This window comes from Diceros bicornis, chromosome 3 (assembly GCF_020826845.1).
Source record: "Diceros bicornis minor isolate mBicDic1 chromosome 3, mDicBic1.mat.cur, whole genome shotgun sequence".
NCBI lineage: Eukaryota > Metazoa > Chordata > Mammalia > Perissodactyla > Rhinocerotidae > Diceros > Diceros bicornis.
This window is the reverse complement of record NC_080742.1, coordinates 31,185,414-31,204,734: the sequence shown is the minus strand read 5'-3', so window position 1 is coordinate 31,204,734 and position 19,321 is coordinate 31,185,414. Positions and strand designations below refer to the sequence as shown.

Here is a 19,321-nt window from a genome sequence, read left to right as displayed (position 1 = left end):
CATTCAACAAAAATTTACTGTGTGCTATTATGTGCCAGACATTATTCTAGATGCCTGAGGGTAGAACAGAGAAAAAAATCAAAGAACTTTGTGCACAAGGAACTTACGTTCTAATGAAGAAGGCAGACAATAAACAAGATAAAAAATAAAATGTATCAAATTTTAGATAGTGGTAAGTGCTAAGGAGAAAAACAAAACAGAAAGAGAATGAATAAGAAGTGTCAAGAGAAGTGTTTCAGTTTCTCTGAGACGACGCTATTTGAGCAGTGACCCGAAGGAAGTGAAGGAGTGGGCTGTGTACGTATTGAAGGGAAGGCTGCTCCAGGAAACGGTAAGTACAAGGGGAGCAGAGAGCCAGTCTGAAGATGAGGAGCAAGTGCATATGGGGAAGAATAGCACACGATATCAGTACTCATGTAGATCTTGCAGGGCATTGTAAAGACCCTGGTTTTACTCTGAGTGACTTAGGGAACACTGAAGGTTTTGAGTAATAGAGTGACGTTGTCTGTCATATATTCTAGCGGCATTACTCTGGTGGCTATTTTGAGGCTAGACCATAGAGAGCGAGGGTGAGAGCAGGGAAGAGGCCATTTCTGTAATTAAGGTGAGATGTGATGGTGGCTAACACCAGGGTAACAGGATTGGAGGTGGGGACAGGTAGTAAGATTCTAAATATATTTAGAAAGTAGACATAATAGGATGTGCTGAGAGATCAGATATAAAATGAAAAAGAAAGAGAAATGTCAAGATAAATCCAATGATTCAGGTCTGAACAACTATAAGAAGGAATTTGCTATTTCTTGAGATCGAGATGGAGAAGACTGTGAGAAGAGGAGTTCCAAGTGTGAGATGCCTGTGAAACATTCATTTGAAGGAGAAGTCTGGAGTTTAGGGGAGAGGCCAGAGCTTAGGAAAGAGCCACGTGAACAAGAACACGTGAGAACAACAAAGGTAAATGGAAAAAAGAAGAGAACAGAGGATTAAATGCTGGAGAACTCTAAAGTGAGGGAGAAGAGATGAAGTTAACAAAGGAGAGTGGGCTTGTTGTGATGAGAATTAAATTAAATGATATTAACTAATAACTTTTGAGTATTTACTGTGTGCCGGACACTGTGATGAACACATATATGCAATACCTCTATCGCTTAGATATATCTATGTATCTACTCTTTTTCCTTCTGTCTTTCTACTTGGGCCAATAAAATGGTAGCAGCTAAGAAGTACTCACTCATTCAGCAATTTATTGAGTAACTACCATGTTCCAGGCACTCCTGATTGCTAAAGTTGAAAGAGCAAACAAAATCAGCTTTTCTATCTCTTACTGTGTTTATACTTCATCACTATAAAAATCGTTCTTTTCAGTTGAGGTTTTTTTTCTGTCACATAAAAGGTAGTTTGTATTTTTGGGTTTTTTTCCTCCAACTAATCAAGTTGATCACACATTTCATCATATTTGGTTTTTGAAAGCCAGTTGTTTTTGTATCTGTTGCTATTTTGTTACATAAATACCATTCTCTCTCAAACTGTTAGCTTATTCTTAAGGTACGGGTGGCTTATACACATTCAAATATATTCTATGACAACTCACTTTCTTCCCCAGAGCAATTCCGTTTCTCTGTTTCTACTGAGCCAAGTGGGTTTTCAAGACACTTGAAAAGAAGATGGATAGTGGTAATAATAAGTAATTTGTTTATTCCACAGACATTTATGAGATTCTCCTTTCCAGGTCTTGTTCTTAGCACTGGGATACAATGGTGAATATGACAGGTAAGTTCCCTGCTCTCACAGAGCTAACATAACAGTGAGTATCATTGATCACTATGAATGATCAGACAAATAAATACATGAATGGGTCAGACAAGTAAAATAAAACAAACACAGTGATTTCAAATGATAAATGCTATAAATATAGTTTGTGATACCATAAAGTCATAAGGGGTGACTAGGAAGTGGAGCCACATCACGTATACTGATTAGAAGTAGCGCCTGTGGGACCAAGACCCAACTGCCAGGAAGGAGACAGTGAAGTGAAGGTCAGGGGATGAGCATTTCATGCAAGGAGAAGGGCTAAGCAGAGGGAACAGCTCATGCAAAGGACTTGAGGTGGAAACAAACTTGTTGTACTAGGAGAATAGAAAACACAGTGTAACTTGAGTATGGTAAGATCAAGGGAGAATGATGAGATGAGCAGTAAGGGAGACAGTGGTCAGATCACATAGAGCCCCTCAGAGTGAATGACTTGCATGGTGAGGAGTAAAATAAGAAGCTAATGGAAAGTTTTAATTTTATTTTGAAGAAGGGAGGTGTTGTGACGTGGTCTGATGTGTTAAAAATACTCTGCTGTGTGGGATTGAGTGGGGAACAAAAGTGGAAACTGGGAGTTTAGGTAAGAATCTAATGTAATGGTACCTTAAGGGCAGGTAGACTTGAACTATATTGGTGACCACGGACATAAAGAGGTGTGGGCAGATTAAAAATGTGATTTGGAGATAGAATTGACAGGACTATTGATGGACTGGGCGATGAGGGATGGGAGGTGTCAAGAATGATTTCAAAGTTTTGGGCTTGAGAATCTAAATAGAAGTGTCATTTTCAGAAAGGGGGAAGCTTGGGGGTATATGATCAAGACTGTAGTTTAGGACATATAATGTTTGAGATGTCTATTAGATATCCAAGTGGAGATGATGTTAAGTAGATATAAGTTTCTGGAATTTGGAGGTGAGATCAAGACTATACACATGTACACAAATTTATGTATATGTGTGTATGTATAAGGTTTTCATGTCTATATACTTGAAATCACATAAGAAGAGAGTACAGTTAGAGAAGAGTTCTCAAAGTTGAGCCTTGAGTCCCCAACCTTTATGTGGGCAGGCAGAGGAGAGGGATAGATTGATTGACAGGGAGTAGTCAACTAGATAGGGGAAAACCAGAAGAATGTGGAATCATAAATACTAAAAAAAAAGCATTTCAAGAATGAGGAAGAATTTGACACTGTTATGTTAAATACTGCTGAGAAGTTAGGTAAAATGTAGATGGAAAAATGTGGTCTTTGGTGACCTTAGGGACAGCTGCTTTGGGTGTCATATATTGAGAGGTCCAGTAAGATGTGGCAACATGATGAGTGGCCCTTGACAAGAGCACTTCTTGTTCATCCTCTTCCCAGCTTGGAAGTTTAATTGGAGGGGAATGTGGGATAAAAGGGAGATGAGGAAGTGGAGGCAGAGAGTGAAGATAACATGTCTGATAAGTTTTGCTGGAAAAGGGAGCAGTGAAATGGCCCTAATAGGAAGGGGATGTAGAGTCAAATATAAACTTTAAGTTTGGGATGAAAAAATCAGTGAGAGAGCACTCCAAATGAAAACTATTATAACCTGGGTGCATGTGCTGAAGGATAGGAGACAGGCAGAGCTGATGCTGCAGAGGAGTGAGAAGAGTGAAGTCCTTAACAAGGCAAGAGGGGAAAGGACCCGGAGCAGTAGCCAGAGGGTTGGCCTCTGATTGGACCACGGCATGACTTCCATTGTAAGATAAAGGAAGGTAGAGAATATGGGAGATTCAGTTGACCACTAGGAACAACCCACCCCCTGGACTATATTTAGTCCAGGCTAGTGCTCTCAACTCTCTTCTAATACAGACCTTTCCATTTGACTCAGTTTTTCTCTCAGCTAACAGTCAATAAGTGAAAAAAAAAATAGTGAGACTCCTAGGAGATGTACGCCCCATTCAAGCTGCAGCTATTGCCTCCCCCTGCCCCAAAATGGCAGGTTGTCCCCGCTGTGTGATTTAAGATACAAAAGCTTTTCCACACAATGCTAGAATACATGAACATTTGGAGGGTTTATGACACTTTAGTAAGTAATGTATAACTAACATGAGATTTGGGCTAGAGTATAAAAATGACAATATTTTTTGCAAGAAAGGGTGTCTTTATACTTGAAAGGTCAAGGTCCATTACTTTCTGCTAAATATAACCCTGAAAATAAGGACTTCGATGATTAACGGTCTCAATCCTCTAATCTGATTATCAACATTGGCAGATGTTTCTCTTAGAGCATTATAGCAGTGTATTTAAATTATAGCTATCTGTTTGTTCTCAATTATAGATTTCATGTTTGAGTAAAATGGAAATCTGAGATAGAGCTGTCCAGGTACTGAACTAGGGTCATGAGCACATGTTCTATATGAACCTGGCTTTGGTTCTCACTAATGCGGAAGAAAAGGATGTGTGCACAGTGAGTGAGACCAGGGGATCAGGATTCAGACTGCCTGGCTCGCTGTATAGCTCTGGTCAAGTCACATATCTGTCTAAAGCTGCAGCTTCTTCATTTGCAGAGTGGGGAGAATAAAAAGTACCTCCTTCAAATCATTATTGTAGGGAATTTAATTAGCTAATGAGTGCAAAATACAATGCAAATTCTCAATAACGTTATATCCATTATTATAGTTATTGCTATTGAGGTTCCCGCAGGATATACAGGAGTTAGGAAAAACTTTCTCTTCCTTTCCTCATTCTTGACATGCCACTCTCCAGTGGATGAGTAAACCATGCTAGAATTCTGGGTAGGCAGTGAGGCTGCACTGTGCCAGAAAGGTCTTTGGTTAAAATAGTCCAAAATGTGCCCCAACCTTCTGAGTGCTCTACATAATTAAATATGCCACAACCTAAGCAAGAAAAAAGATGGTCTGTATCATAAGCAGGCATAACATTTGAGGGAATATACATCTAGGAAGAAGAGAAAGGGGGTTTCTGACATTCTGCCCTCCTGCAGAAGGCAATGCTTTGCTAGAACCATAGCTCCTAAAATAATCCAACCAAAGCAACTAGCTGATGACGGAATGAGTCTCTGTGTGCCACAGGCAAAGAAGATGGAATGTTCGATATGTTTGTGTGGATTGGCTTTTATTTTGAATTGAGTTATTACTTAAATTTTATTTATTTCCTCCTCTATGGTCCCATAGAATCTAGTACATATTTTTAATACTGTGCTAAGAACATTATGCTGCAACTGGGTTATATAGTGTTTATCTCTCTACCCTATTATGCTGTGAAATCCCTAACATGATTATTCATCTTTGTATCCCAAACACCTAGCACAAAGTTGGCACATTTTAAATATTAAATCTGCTTATTTTTTAAATAGCAGATTGAAAGAATGTGAATGAAAGAATGACCATGTAAAAGACATAGCGTATACTCTGTTATCTTATTGTCCCTAGGGAAAACAAGAATAATAAAATTAGGCATAGGAATTGTGTCATCCTTTTACGTGGCTCCACCTTATTATATAACACTCGCATATATGCTCTGTATCCGACAGAGGGCGCAGTAGAGTAAACATGTCCTAAGCGGCTCAACTTGCTAGAAAAATGCCTAGTTAGTGAAGGAGTTGCCTAAACTCTAACAAAACCCTGGTGACCCCTAACCTCTCAGAAGAGATTAATTGCCCTTGTTAGCAGATGTGTAAACTGCTTGTTACTGTCAGCTGGACTCATTCAGATTTTATTTTGACAGGACTTAAAACATCAGGCAGCAAGAATTTTATTAAGGAATTATCAATGTAACTCTTTAAGTGACCGTATTATATAATAAGTATTATAATAAGTATCCCCACATCACTGGACTCAATTAATTCTCCTCATTCACTCATGAGCTAGACATGCCACCTCTCTCTAAGGTGTCTGACACAGAGGAAGACCATCTGCCTCAATCCTTTCCTTAAATTTCCTGGTCACATTCCAAGCCTGTGGGGCTCTCAGATGACAGAACATCGTGCTCAACACTTGGGAATTCTAAGAGCTAATGTGTTCCAAATCAGCTTCATATGCATTTGCTATGGTGCTAAGGTGGGAGAAAGAACAGAGCAGGGATCTGATACATGCACAGGTGCTCCCAAACTCACTGTAGCTTTTGTGTGTTTTAATTCAGGTATTTAGTGTTCTACTCTAAGGTCCTGGTACAATGGAAAGAGCCCAGGTCTGGGTATGTTGGAAAGAACACAGGGCTGAGGATCAAGAACTTGGGTTCCTCTAGTCTCAGCTCTGCCAGCAACTAAGATAAATAAACATGACCAGTCATTTTATCTTTCTAGGTCTCAATTTATAACTCTGTAAAATGAAAATACTGGAACAGATGGCATTTGTAGTTTCTTTAAGCACTCAAATTATAAGAACTCTATGCCTTATTTTACAGAACTTCAAACTATTTTGAGCCTCTGTCTTTAGCCGCAGTCACCAAGGCTGTCACTTGGTATAGCAATGACAAATCAATCTGGGTGACTGTTCTTCTCATTCCCTCCAGGCTTGTACTTCCTGTTGACTTTGGATAAAGGAATTTTCTTCCTCAACTATGTGGTAACCTTTGGCCCAAACACTGGTTTAAGGAGATAGAAGTACTATGACATCCCTATGGAGGCTGATTTTGGTAGTCACATGGCTCCTTCCACATGGTCCTGAGGATAAATTCAGTAATTTAAAGTAGTCTCAGGAAATTTAGATTCCCCTTTATATTGGAAGATATCTTTTTCATGCATAAAAAAATACTCAACTGTTTTGCAATGAAGAGGAGTAATTTCCTTCCTAATAACCTGGCTTGACAATCTCAAACTTCTAACTACCCCACTAGTTCGATTCTCCTTCTTCCCTGTCCCTGCTTAGTGGTCATGGAGGTGTTAAAGATGCACCCTATTTGCTATAGAACAGGGGAAGGAAACTAACATTTATAGAGTACCTCTGAACATGGATTTCAATCTGTGTCTACAGACTCTACACCACAAAGGGGTGAAAAGCCTGGTTTTGAACCACCTCCCTCTCCCACTCCATGTGCTACACAGCAGGCCTGAGTGGACTGAGTACTCTGCTCTAGGTGAGAGAGTCCTGAAGCTCCTTTCCCCAGAAGAGACCATCACAAAGTGATGTCTGTGTGACACCTTCCTGGGCAGAGAGGTGGCCTCTGAGCTCAGCCAAAGAGAAGAGCTGAAGGGAACAAAGTCACAGGTTTCAGTCCTACAAGCCTTGTTCATGTTGTTCTGTTTCCTGATTGTGGTTGATTTTCCATCTTAAAATTTTGTGCCAAGGCTCTCAGTGGGCACCAGGACATGGGATGATGTGGGTGTATTCTGTGCCTGTGTGTGAAGAGCTAACCACATCTCTTTGAGTGCCTAGGCACCTTCCCTTTAATCTTCATAACACACTTGTAAGGTACAGTTATTATAGCCATTTTACAGATAAGGAAACCAAGGCTCAGAGAGTTTATGTAACTTGCCCAAAGGAGCAAAGAATAAAATCCAGGTCTCCTCTGACTCCCAAGTCTATTTTCCCATTGCATCATGCAATTTCCCAAAATAATCTGCCCTAATTCAAAAGATTCCTCTTTTTATATGAAGCAAAACATGATCAAAAAGTGCCAGCAGCTGAGAACAAAGAACAGCAGTGATAATAGTCAGCGCTGAATGACAAATTTGACTCAGTATCAGTCCTTGAATTTATTTTAGTCCATTTGGGAGATACATTTAATCATATTCAAAGGAATGGAAATAGGTAAGTTTGAAGTTGAATCAACTTTTCTCCTGAACACGATCATGGTTAAACGTTTGATAAAATTTCTTTCCACTAATACTATTTGGAAGGTACTGGGAGGGTCTAATCTGACTCTCCTATGAATGTGTCTTTCCAAAACCAGCTGCCTATCTCAGTGGTTGGCGTGCTGGAGCCAGCTCACACTGGCTCTGGGGAACCCATTGTACCCGTCTATTTCCAGTTCTAGTAGCTTGAAATTGGCCATAATGGGAGAATTTACACCGTGGAAATCAGTAAACTATACAAACCAGCCCCTCCTCGTTTTTTTCCTCCTGGAGAGCTGGCTGTTAAACATTTGTCCTTATATCTCTGACTGTCGTTCTTTTTTTCCCCCCAGTTTTATTGAGAAATAATTGACATCTATCACTGTATAAGTTTAAGGTGTACAGCGTGATGGTTTGATGTACATATATTGTGAAATGATTATCCCGATAGGTTCAGCTAACATCCATCATCTCACATAGATATACTATAAAGAAAAGAAAGAAGAAAAAACAGAAAAAAAAAATTCTCCTTGTGAGGAGAACTCAGGATCTACTGTCTTAACAACTTTCCTGTATATCATACAGCAGTGTTAACTATAGTCATCATGTTGTACATTACATCCCTAGGACTTATTTACATCATAACTGGAAGTTTGTACCTTTTGGCCACCTTCCTCCAATTCCTCCTCCTCCCACCCTCCGCCTCTGGTAACCACGTTCTGTCCTTCTTAGTCATAGATACCTGGTAGTCTGAGAGCATATGTGACGCTGAGTATTTTCACACAAGGCTAGTTTTCATAGGAATATGATTCTGTGCCATGATATCAGGATAAATGAAAACTTACACAAGAAGGTATATAGACTATTAACCCACTGTGAGCACAGGGATTCTCAGGAACTTGAAAGAGAACGCCTGTAAACTCCCTCCGGTACCCTCAGGGAAAGTGGAGTATAATTATTCTCTTGAGACTATTGAACAGAACAAGAGGAAAAGGGGGAGGAAGGGAAGACACACTCATCAAGAGAACCCATTAAAATGTTCTCCAGAAATATCTTTAATAGTTCATGTAAAATCCCAGTGTAGATAATTTGTTTTCTAAAAATAAAAAGTTAGACTCCAGCTAATATGTCCAACGAGCAATGAGCTTCAATAGATGCACTGACATGAGGGAATGTGTGGGAGGGGGCTGATCTGGTCAAAGCTTTGGGATCCCCTGAGGCCACCTCTCTTTGGACTTTCATGCTCCAGCTCAAAAAACATAGCTGCGACTCTCACACATAGCTGAAGGGGGTAAAATGATATAATCATTTGGAAAACTGTTTGACAGTTTCTAAATATTTCTAAACATTTGACCCAAGAGTAATAAAAGTTGTTTGTATACACAAAGCAGCTTTATTTATAATATTCCCAAACTAGACACAACACAAATGTCCAATAATAGGATATTTGTGGAATATTCATATATTGGAAGACTACTTAGCGTTTAAAACGAACAAACTGTACAATAACACATGTGTCTCTCAAAAACAGTAATGGAGCAAAAGAAGTACAAAACAGTGTATTCTTTATTATTTTATTTGCATGAGATTTAAGAACAGGCAAAACCAATCTACGGTGATCAGAAGAATGCTTGCCCCTGGTCTGGGGATAGAAGGATGGACTGGGAAAGGGTACAAGAGAATGTTCTGGGATGATAGAAATGTTCTAACTCTTGATTGGAGTGGTGATTACAAAGGTGTATATAATTGTCAAAATTCAACAAACTGTACATTTAAGATATGAGACTTTTATTAAATGTTAATTAGACTTCGATTGAAATATGTATATATGTATAAATGTAAATAAATACATATATACTTAAATTTCTAATCTAATTGAAGGGTCCATTGCATTGAGCCCGGCTCCTCTCAGCTCTATGAACTTCACACTTTCTCTCTGCCCTTCAAATACGTGGATTTCGTGCTTTCAAAATGTGGATTCAGGCTTCAGTGTGATGCTGCAAGTTGGAACCTTATGAAATCACCCCCAGGTCATTTCCCTCTAGCTTGTCAACTTCCCATCACTGACACAATGCCCCATCTGGTCATCCTCGCCGGCTACAGAAGAAAGTTTGTGAGGCAGGTTCAACTCGGGGGAATTCCTCTCCCCCGCACACACTCTCCAGCGCCTGGGCGGCTGGGGTCACAGCCCGCCAGGCATGAATCAACCTCCCCTCCAGGCTCTGCACAGACACGCTCCGCCCCGTCCCGGGTCGGCAGACGCTCACCCTACATAAAGCAGGCACCCAGGCTGCCTAGAGGTTGGCTGCTGCGCACCCTCCTCCCGCTAGCGCTTTCTTGGGACACCTCGTCATGGACGCTGCTCACTCCCTCGGGCTGTTGCTTCTGCCGCTGCTCCTGATGGGGACTGTGCTGGGAGATGCTGCTCAGGTGCCGCCAGGTATCGGGCCGTCTAGGAGTCCCTCTTCCTGCCAGGCTTTTTCTAGACCAGGCGGCCAGGGCGCGGCGGGCCGTGGGGCCCCCCGCACCCGCTCTCTGCGCCCTGCTCTTCCCAGGTTCCTGCCGGGCGCCCTGCAGAGCCGTGCGATGAGGGCGCTTGCGCCCAAGTTTGCACTTTCTTTCTCTGCAGAGGCCCCTCTGCTCCAAACGGAGGGGACAGAACTCCCCGGGAAGCCTCTCCCTCCCCGGAGATGTGGCTGACCTCCTTCCCTCTCTTTGCTTTTTCCTTCTGCCCCGCCTGCAGGAAACAACGCAATCTGCCTGCTGCCCCCGGACGAAGGGCCCTGCCGAGCCCGGATCCCCAGTTACTACTACGACAGGTACACGCAGAGCTGCCGCCAGTTCATGTACGGGGGCTGCGAGGGCAACGCCAACAATTTCGAAACTTGGGCTGCCTGCGATGAAGCTTGCTGGAGGATAGAGAGTAAGTTGTCGCACGCACACTCAGAACTCCTGCGCCGCCCCTTGCAAGGAAGGGCTGGTAGTAACTTAGCTAAGTTGCCAGATCCCACTTTCTACAGTAAGTTTTAGCCTGAATTTTCTCAAGTATTAAGCAAGGCACACTGGTTTTCAGTTTCCTGAAAGTAATCACAAGTTTACAACCGCTAACACATTTCCTCTCTCCTAACTGGCAACTATCATAATTTGGTGCCTGTGCAGACTCAGGGCAAGATTTCACCGTGGGGCGTAATAACGCAAAGGTGTAATGTTTTAGGTGCAACGTAAGTGCTTTTCTATATTTGTCATTAGTTCTAAACCTATAGTTTTTATGCCTTCTTGAGAACACCATTTCCTCGTGTCCGTTATCCATCAATTTGAAATTGTATAAGGTTTTTTATTATTAAAGTGTGATTTAGCTAATTACAACCTTACTTTTGTCAGCCGATACCCAAACATATGTCTTGGGTTACTTGGGTTATAGGGATTAGTGGAGATTCATGATACCGTTTTCTATTGTATTTTGGTTATGCTCATTGTATCTGTTAAGGCCTGTAACAGAACCTGAGGCTTTGCCATTCAAGGAACTGGGCCAGGGGAAAATGAGTCTTCCTGTGAATAAGTTTGATTAACTTCATATGTAGAAACAATTAGAACACCCTGAGAGAACAGTCTTTCCACTGCATTTGAAAGATTTATCACAGCTGAGTCAGAGCTGGAGCCACTGTTACAAAACGCTAAATAACTGGATTAATGGGCAGTCTTCGGGGGATTATCTATCCCAGCACTAAATATGATGCCTTTTCCCCCCACTTGTTTCTGAAAATACAGTAAAGTTTTGAAAGTAATACTAAGAAGCCTGATTTTTCACTAACATTGTTTTATGCCCTCCTTTTGCTAGAAGTTCCCAAAATTTGCCGATTGGAAGTCAGTGAGGGGCAGTGTGGGGAGCCCAGAAAACAGTATTTCTTCAATCTAAGTTCCATGACATGTGAAAAATTCATATCTGGCGGGTGTCACAGCAATGAGAACCGGTTCCCAGATGAAGCTACTTGTATGGGCTTCTGTGCACCAAAGAAAAGTAAATACTATTTTTATGGCATTTCTATTTCATTTCTTTATTAAGACTGAGGGTGAAAAAAATCAATAATTTGAGTGGAATTAACATGGTTTGCATTCTGGTGATTTCACATGTAATACGATATCAATCTTCATACTATTGCCCTGTGATGACGAAGTGTTATCCCCATTTTTACGTATGAGAGTACAAGCCAGGAGAAGTTAATGACTTTCCAAGTTCTCAGGGCTGGGAAGTGACAAAGCCATGATTTAAGTTTTTGCTTCCTCTTCTGCGTTGTTTCTTTAGACCTATGTCTCACCTACTCAATTTACACATAAAAAATTCAATATTCGTTAATGACTGCCATGACCTCTGGTTCATATGGAATTGGTTGTGTGTATGAGATAGTGGAATCTCTACAGACTTAAAGATGGTGAAACTTGAAAATTGCTAAAGTTTCTGGTTAGATTTCTGTATCCTTTAATCATTGCAAACTGGAGCACAAAGAGATCTCTATCCCTCTTCCCATTTCTTACCTACCTCCTTCCCCTGCAGTCCCTGAAATGGTGGGTTTCTTGGGCAGTATTTAATATTTGTAGAGAGAGACAATACAGGCATTTTCCCTAGGCACAGTGGAGACACATACATATAGATAAATAAATTCAACAACAAGGAAAACTTCCTTTGGCAGACCGTTTGATAAAGCTCTATAGCTTTGTTGAATAAGCAAAATCTTGACTTAATAAGGAGTTGTGTTGCTGGTGTTCTCTTATATTGTTTGTGTAAATGTAAATGTTCCGTGGCTACCCGGGAATTAGATCCATGTATTCTTGATTAATAATGGAAGGAGAGCTGATAAAAGCATTTAAAATAAAACTACCAACACAAGAAAGTTTACCAAAGCATGTCATATATTATCCCTTGAAACGTAGCTCATTTTTACTTGACTGTGTCTGTTTTTTGGGTTTAATTTCTTTACACATTCAGATGATACAAGGTCATAGCTTCAGGAGAAACTCTGTCCAGTTTATAAAAATTTAGAATTAACAAAATACAGCATGTAAGGTTTCTTGAAATTTGAGGCACACTTTTTAAATGGTTTAGTATGATATTTTGGATTCAGAATGAAGCTTCTATGGGATTAGATTTTCTTCGCTTACTTTCGTCATCATCATGGTTTATTAATTCTGGTCTTATTGCATTTCTAATTTTATTTTCTTTTTACTGAAGGTCCATCATTTTGCTACAGTCCAAAAGATGAGGGACTATGTTCTGCTAACGTGACTCGCTATTATTTTAATCCAAGACACAAAGCCTGTGAGGTCTTCGCCTATACTGGCTGTGGAGGGAATAACAACAACTTTGTTAACATGAAGGACTGCAGACACGTTTGCGCAAAAGGTAGTGAGTTTTCTCTTATTCAGTTTTTGAACTAACTTTATAAATAATGAGCAAAATTATATTTTTATATATCCGTTTTACTAATAGCATATTGCCCTTTCTAGACTACTTCTACATAAATAGCATTTTAGTCCTAATCAGTTTTGTCAAAATGCTTATACTGGCTAGCTACAGTATCTAGATACAGTAGCTGTATCCTTGTGTTTTAAAGTTAGAATGTAATTAACTGAGTGGATAATGAGTAAAACTGGCTTTATAATCATTAAAAATAAGATGAAATAAGTTTGTAAGCATATTGGAAATGTGGTGATTTATAGTGAGCCTGCTGAGTGGAGACATGATGTTTATTTTTATTTTGTTGACTTTAGCCTTGAAGAAGAAAAAGAATAGGAAGATGCCAAAACTTTTCCTTGCCAATAGAAGCCTGAAACTTCGGAGGAAGCAATTTTAACCATTTTTTCTATATGTCATCTTGTGAATACTATTGCCTTTATAGTTATATCTGAAGAATAATATGGCAACATGAGTAAACGAATCATTAATGATTTATTCACCCGTTTTTTTGATACAAGTTACTTTTTTTATTTGTGTATTTTTATACATAACTAGCTGCTAATCAAATGTGAATCTATTATTTTTAGGTTACTGTTCAACTATTTTTCATGAAGTTGAATTCTTGCTGTGCGTAAGATAAAAAAGCAAATATGACTCAACCAGTTTTTGGGGTTACTCTTTCTTATTTCAGAAGATGATATTAACTGAAAAGCATAAGACAATATAATCATGCCCTTTTAACACATAAGACTGTAAAAAGGTCTAGCAAATACATTTCATTTTGCATTTAAAAGTTGGATTATATTTTAGGCCCAAAGTGACAAACTTGCAAATTTACCGACACTTTAAAAAATATTACAAGTGCTATTATGTAGACACTACTAACTTACTTCCATTTTTATTGTGTCATTTAAAAGATAATAAAATAACCTTTTTGACTGAATTAAAAAGCTAGTAAATTTATTAAAATCAAAAATGTTCTCCTTGGGGGTTAAAGTTCTCTCTCTCTCTCATCTATCCATCTATCCATCTAATCCGTCCCCACTCACATGTATGTCTTTGTGTATACATATAAAGAGATGGCTTTTAATAGTTTTCCTGTTGTTATAGTATTTCCTAAGATTTGATGGATTGGAGACCACTAAAGTTGTTAAATTTTTTTTTTTTTTTTTTTTTTTGTGAGGAGGACCAGCCCTGAGCTAACATCCAATGCCAATCCTCCTCTTTTTTGCTGAGGAAGACTGGCCCTGGGCTAACATCCATGCCCATCTTCCTCTACTTTATATGGGACGCCGCCACAGCATGGCTTAACAAGCGGTGCATCGGTGCGCACCCGGGATCCGAACCGGCGAACCCCGGGCCGCCGCAGCGGAACGTGCGCACTTAACCACTTGCGCCACCGGGCCGGCCCCAAGTTGTTAAAATTTTTTATTGTTCAAGGTGTTTATTTATATTACACCAGAAACCATGCATGAATTTAATCATTTAAATTTCACTAATAAATTATTCTTGATAAATATGATCATTCCAGGTAAAGAGATTTTTTCTTTCTCTGTAATAAAATATTTTTAAAAGTTCCTACATTTTCTTGGCAAGATTAATATGTTTAAAAGTATGCCTCTGATCTTGCAAAATTATAAATGCTTTTGCCCTTTGCTTAAGCAATCTCTCTTTTAAAAATCTATCCCAAAGTTATTGTGACAAAAATACAAAGTGTTATATGTCTGAGGACATTCATTGATGTATTATTTGGAGTAACTGAAAACTAGAAACAAACGAGATGCTTATCAATAGGGGGTTGGTCGAAGAAATTATGGATGAAAAATGGGCAAAACATCTATATATGGATATCATCTGACTCTCAGAATACATTAAAAAAACCAGGGTCTAGAACAATATGAATAAACACACACACAGATCACAGACGATACAAAGATAATAAAAATGGTTACCTATGGGGGAGGAAGGAAACGAGGACAGGTATGGAGATAAAATTTATGTTAATGTACCTTACTATATAGTTTTAATATTAGACCATGTAAATATTTTGCATAATTAAAAACCAAATTAAAAAAGAATAAACAGCATTTTTTCTAAAATTGGAAACAAACCAAAACAGTTGAACTCAAACGAATATCAAATAGTATAAACTCAAAATTTATTTTGTCTTTCAAAAGAAAAAAAATTGTATTTCTACCCTTCCTTTGAAAACTCATAGAAGCATTGACAACCCAGTAGCAGTAAGTACGCCTAGCATCCAGACTGTGGTCTCTAAATACTATTTCTCGCTAGAAGGAACCAGGGTTCTTAAGAGAAGTTACTGAGTCCAGGTCTAGGGCAGGAAATATGTAAGATGAACCTGGGCCATCTTATTCCAGAAAGCAAGGAAGCTATCAAAGACTAATTAATCATCTCACAAAAACAGGAGTGTAACATTAAGAGGATTCCACTGACCTAAAATGAGGCAATATGAGCATCAAAACAAATAATGACCACAATATATATGAGTACATAAAATGAGTTAATAATTACACACACACACACACACACACACACTCACACCCCTCCTTGGTCACTTTTGGAAATTGCTAGGGTGCTATCTCATTACTTTGAAAACTGATGAGTTAACAGAAAGAATAAAGCATTTATTCCTTTTTGTTTATCCATAAAATCTGTACCACAGGGAAACTAAATAGTGTATGAGAGAAAATTATTCATAGAAGAACCCCACCTAATACATGCTTTAAAATGTTAGAAGCTACCCCTAACGGAGGTATGCAACTAGGTAATGATCACGTGTGGATGCTGAAACCACAGCATGAAAGGTTGATGGAAGAGTTAGGCTGATGTCTCTGAATCCATGGATGATTTTAACATTACTAAAAGTCTGCCAACAGACACTATTTGTTTCTTGATATGATACAATAAGAAGTGCACACCCCCTCCCCATGAAGCAATCTTGCAGAAGGAAAAAGAGAAAAAATTGAACCTGAAGATAGTCAAGCCTTAGACCTTACTATCATATTGCCAGATTATAAAACAATAAAGAAGCAAGTTAGAAGAAACCAGGGAAAATCAATCAGCCAAATCCATTATGCTGGACACTCTGTAGGACAAATATCTCACTTTCTCCAACAAACCAATGAAATTTTAAAAATAAGGGGGAGGAGGAGGCAGTGATATGGTAGACTATGAGACATAACAACAACAAAAAGTGGCAAGTCATGGGCTGGCCCGGTGGCACAAGTGGTTAAGTGAGCACGCACTCCACTGCAGCGGCCCGGGATTTGCCGGTTTGGATCCCGGGCATGCACCGACGCGCCGCTTGGCAAGACATGCTGTGGTGGCGTCCCATGTAAAGTGGAGGAAGGTGGGCACGGATGTTAGCCCAGGGCCAGTCTTCCTCAGCAAAAAAAAAAAGAGAAGGATTGGCAGACTTTGGCACAAGGCTGATCTTCCTCACACACACACAAAAGAAGTAGCAAGTCATTAAAAGGTTTCTGTTTGAATAAGGCCTGTATTTATGATTGTTTTTGGTGGTTTTGGAGAATGATTATGGCAGAAGAATCTTGAGCATGCTCTGGGGTTGTCCAGTGAGTGGTACAGAGCCTTTGGGGGTTTGGGGGTTCCCAGCGCTCCAGGGCAGCTTGATTTGGTATTTGCTGCCTTTAACCCCCCTGTAGCCAAAGGCGTTAGGGGATCATGGACCCCACTTAGCCCACTGCTCAGCATGAGCAGGAAGTCGATCCTTTTCATACAACTATTCTAATACCCAAACCTCTGCCATTTTATTTTAATTAAGAAATAAAGAAAGCTGTTGTAGGACGTTCTGCAGTCGAAGGGAAATTCCTTCTTGTCATAATCAGGTTGAAGACGAGTCACTACTGTGGTCTCACCAGACAGACTGATTAAAAGGAATATCTCATTCTGTGACACAAAGACAGAAAACGGAATGGGCTGGCTTTTAATAACAGTCTTTTATTGAAAAAAATGACTCTGGACTACCACTCATGCCTCCTCTATGCACACATGTTGCTACATGGTCAACCATAGAAACTACAATGGAGCCTTCAAGATTGCCTGGATCACGGTACCTCTAAGCGTACATGCCACCTCTGCCACCAGTCTTGTAGACACTTAGCTATTGATACTAGTCAGTAAGGGAATGTCCCTGGCAGTGTCTGTCCCTATATTTTAATAGTGGCTGTAGAAGCTTGTCTTTACAAGTTTCCTGTTTCTAGTAAAATATAGGTCTTGTGATAAAAACAAGGAAAAGTAGAAATATGCAGAGTTGTAGCTTAAAAATATTCTTTGTCTATGTATTCTATTATAAACTTAGAGATGGGGCAAGCCAGAATCATCCAAAATTACATCTTCTCCCTCCACTCATGTATTCAATTGATGACTAAGTGTATCTATTCAAGTTCACTCTAATCCTCCTTATTTTATTCCAGGAAAATTAAAACATTTTCCCAAGTCTCCTTCCTGCCTATGTCTGCTCCATATCCAGTCATCCACACTGAGGCCAGAGTAACCTTATCAGGTTACTCCTCTGCCTAAAGCTCTTCAGTGATTTCCTATTGAATCTTTACATTTTTGTCCCAGCCCCTAGCATGTCATTTAAGACTTCTAACAAGTGGACCATGACATTCCTCTCCAGATTCATCCCCCTCATTCCACCATCACCTGTAACCTCCAATTCAGTTGCATTAAATTATGTTCAGTTTCCAAAGCACATTATACTGCTTTATTTTTCCATAATGTGGTTATCAAATTTTGTGCATGAGAACCATCTGGGGAGCCAGGCACACTGCAGGCTCCTATGCCCCATGCCCAGGGGTTTGGACTTAGTGGGTCTGAGTTGGCACTCAAAGATGGACATTATAAACAATGTCTCTAGATGATGAGGATGTACACTTGCATCACACTTTGAGGAACACTGTTTTACCCCTTAGCATACTTTTGTGTTTTCTTTGAAAATAATATCCTTCCCTCCTTACTAACTACTTGGCAAGCTGAATCTTCTTGTTGGCACAGCATTCCCTGACCCTACTCAAGCAGGTTTAATCATTTGTCCTCTGGGCTTGACTATACCTACTACAACTTCCTAGTTGTACTAATACAGTATTTAATTATTTTCCTAGGAGTTTTATTGTTAGGGTGTTCAAGTTTTTTATGCGAAATTAATAGATTTTTTTTCATTTTAAAGTATATTATACTCACTGTGTATACTATAGTACAGAAATTAAACAAAAATATAAGGATAAAAATAAAAACAATTCAGAATTTCACTATCAAGTGATTAACAACCACATTTCTGTTTTGTTGAGGTGGAAATAACCTAGCCAAGATGTATGAGCATTTTAATGCTCTCAGTATATACTGACAAATTGCATTAGAAAGTTGTATCAATTTGTCCCCATCTAAGAATCTAAGAATGTATGCAAATGCCCAACACATTGAGTTTTAAATAAACAGAAAAATAAATCACTTCTTTGTTATAATAAAACGGTATCTTATAACTATTTTAATTGGTATTTCCAAGATTATTAGTAAGGTTGACCTTTTTAAAATTTTATATATTTTCTCTCATTAAAAGTTAATACTTCTCTTTAAATTTAGCTTATAATTTTTAACATAAAAATAGGACCAATATTTTATAATTTTTAATTTAATCATGCAATGTTTCAAAATACAGAAAGTTAAAGAAAACAGTATTTCATGATGTGTCATAAAGCGGGGTTCATTAGCACTTTCTCAACTCTTAAATTGATTATATGACATCCTTACAAGAAAGCAGAAAGTATGATATTTGTACCCAAGTCCACTAGATTGTGAGATATTTCCTCAATAAAATACAGTAACATTTTGAACAAAGTGCTAAGAAAAGTTTTATGTACTAGAAGAAATATTATAGAGAATATAAAAAGAGGCAATATTGGAGGAAATACTGGCTAAGAATTTCCCCAAATTAATTAGAGACATAAAACTGTATACTCAAGAACCTCTACATACCCCAAACAGAATAAATACGAAGAAAACCACAACTGAGCACATCATAGGCACACTTCTGAAAACTAAAAACACACTGACAATCTTCATATACCTAGAGAAAACAGAGATAATACCTCCAAATGTGCATCAAAAAGAAGTATGACTGATATTTCAACAGAAACTATGGAAGTCAGAAAATGACAGGTTAACATTTTAGTGTTGAAGAATAAACAAACAAACAAACAAACTCTGCAAACCAATAATTCTATATCCAGCAAAAATATCCTTCAACATGGAAGGATAAATAAAGATG

General features: G+C 39.0%; 1 protein-coding gene across 1 annotated transcript; it reads left to right on the top strand.

The window, feature by feature from the left end:
• Nucleotides 1-9,837: 9,837 nt before the first annotated feature.
• TFPI2 (tissue factor pathway inhibitor 2) lies at nt 9,838-14,181 on the top strand. The gene is made up of 5 exons (XM_058568638.1): nt 9,838-10,002; nt 10,306-10,485; nt 11,401-11,580; nt 12,790-12,960; nt 13,329-14,181. Exons 1-5 carry the CDS (start codon nt 9,915-9,917, stop codon nt 13,409-13,411), a joined length of 702 nt encoding a protein of 233 aa, XP_058424621.1. The 5' UTR covers nt 9,838-9,914; the 3' UTR covers nt 13,412-14,181.
• The last annotated feature ends 5,140 nt before the right edge of the window (nt 14,182-19,321 follow it).

Bases quoted from the DNA above. Each gene is read 5' to 3' on its own strand.
- TFPI2 (XM_058568638.1), top strand. From the start codon at position 9,915: ATGGACGCTGCTCACTCCCTCGGGCTGTTGCTTCTGCCGCTGCTCCTG. The intron at 10,003-10,305 runs GTATCGGGCCGT...CCCCGCCTGCAG, and splicing joins TGCTGCTCAGGTGCCGCCAG to GAAACAACGCAATCTGCCTG. The intron at 10,486-11,400 runs GTAAGTTGTCGC...TCCTTTTGCTAG, and splicing joins AGCTTGCTGGAGGATAGAGA to AAGTTCCCAAAATTTGCCGA.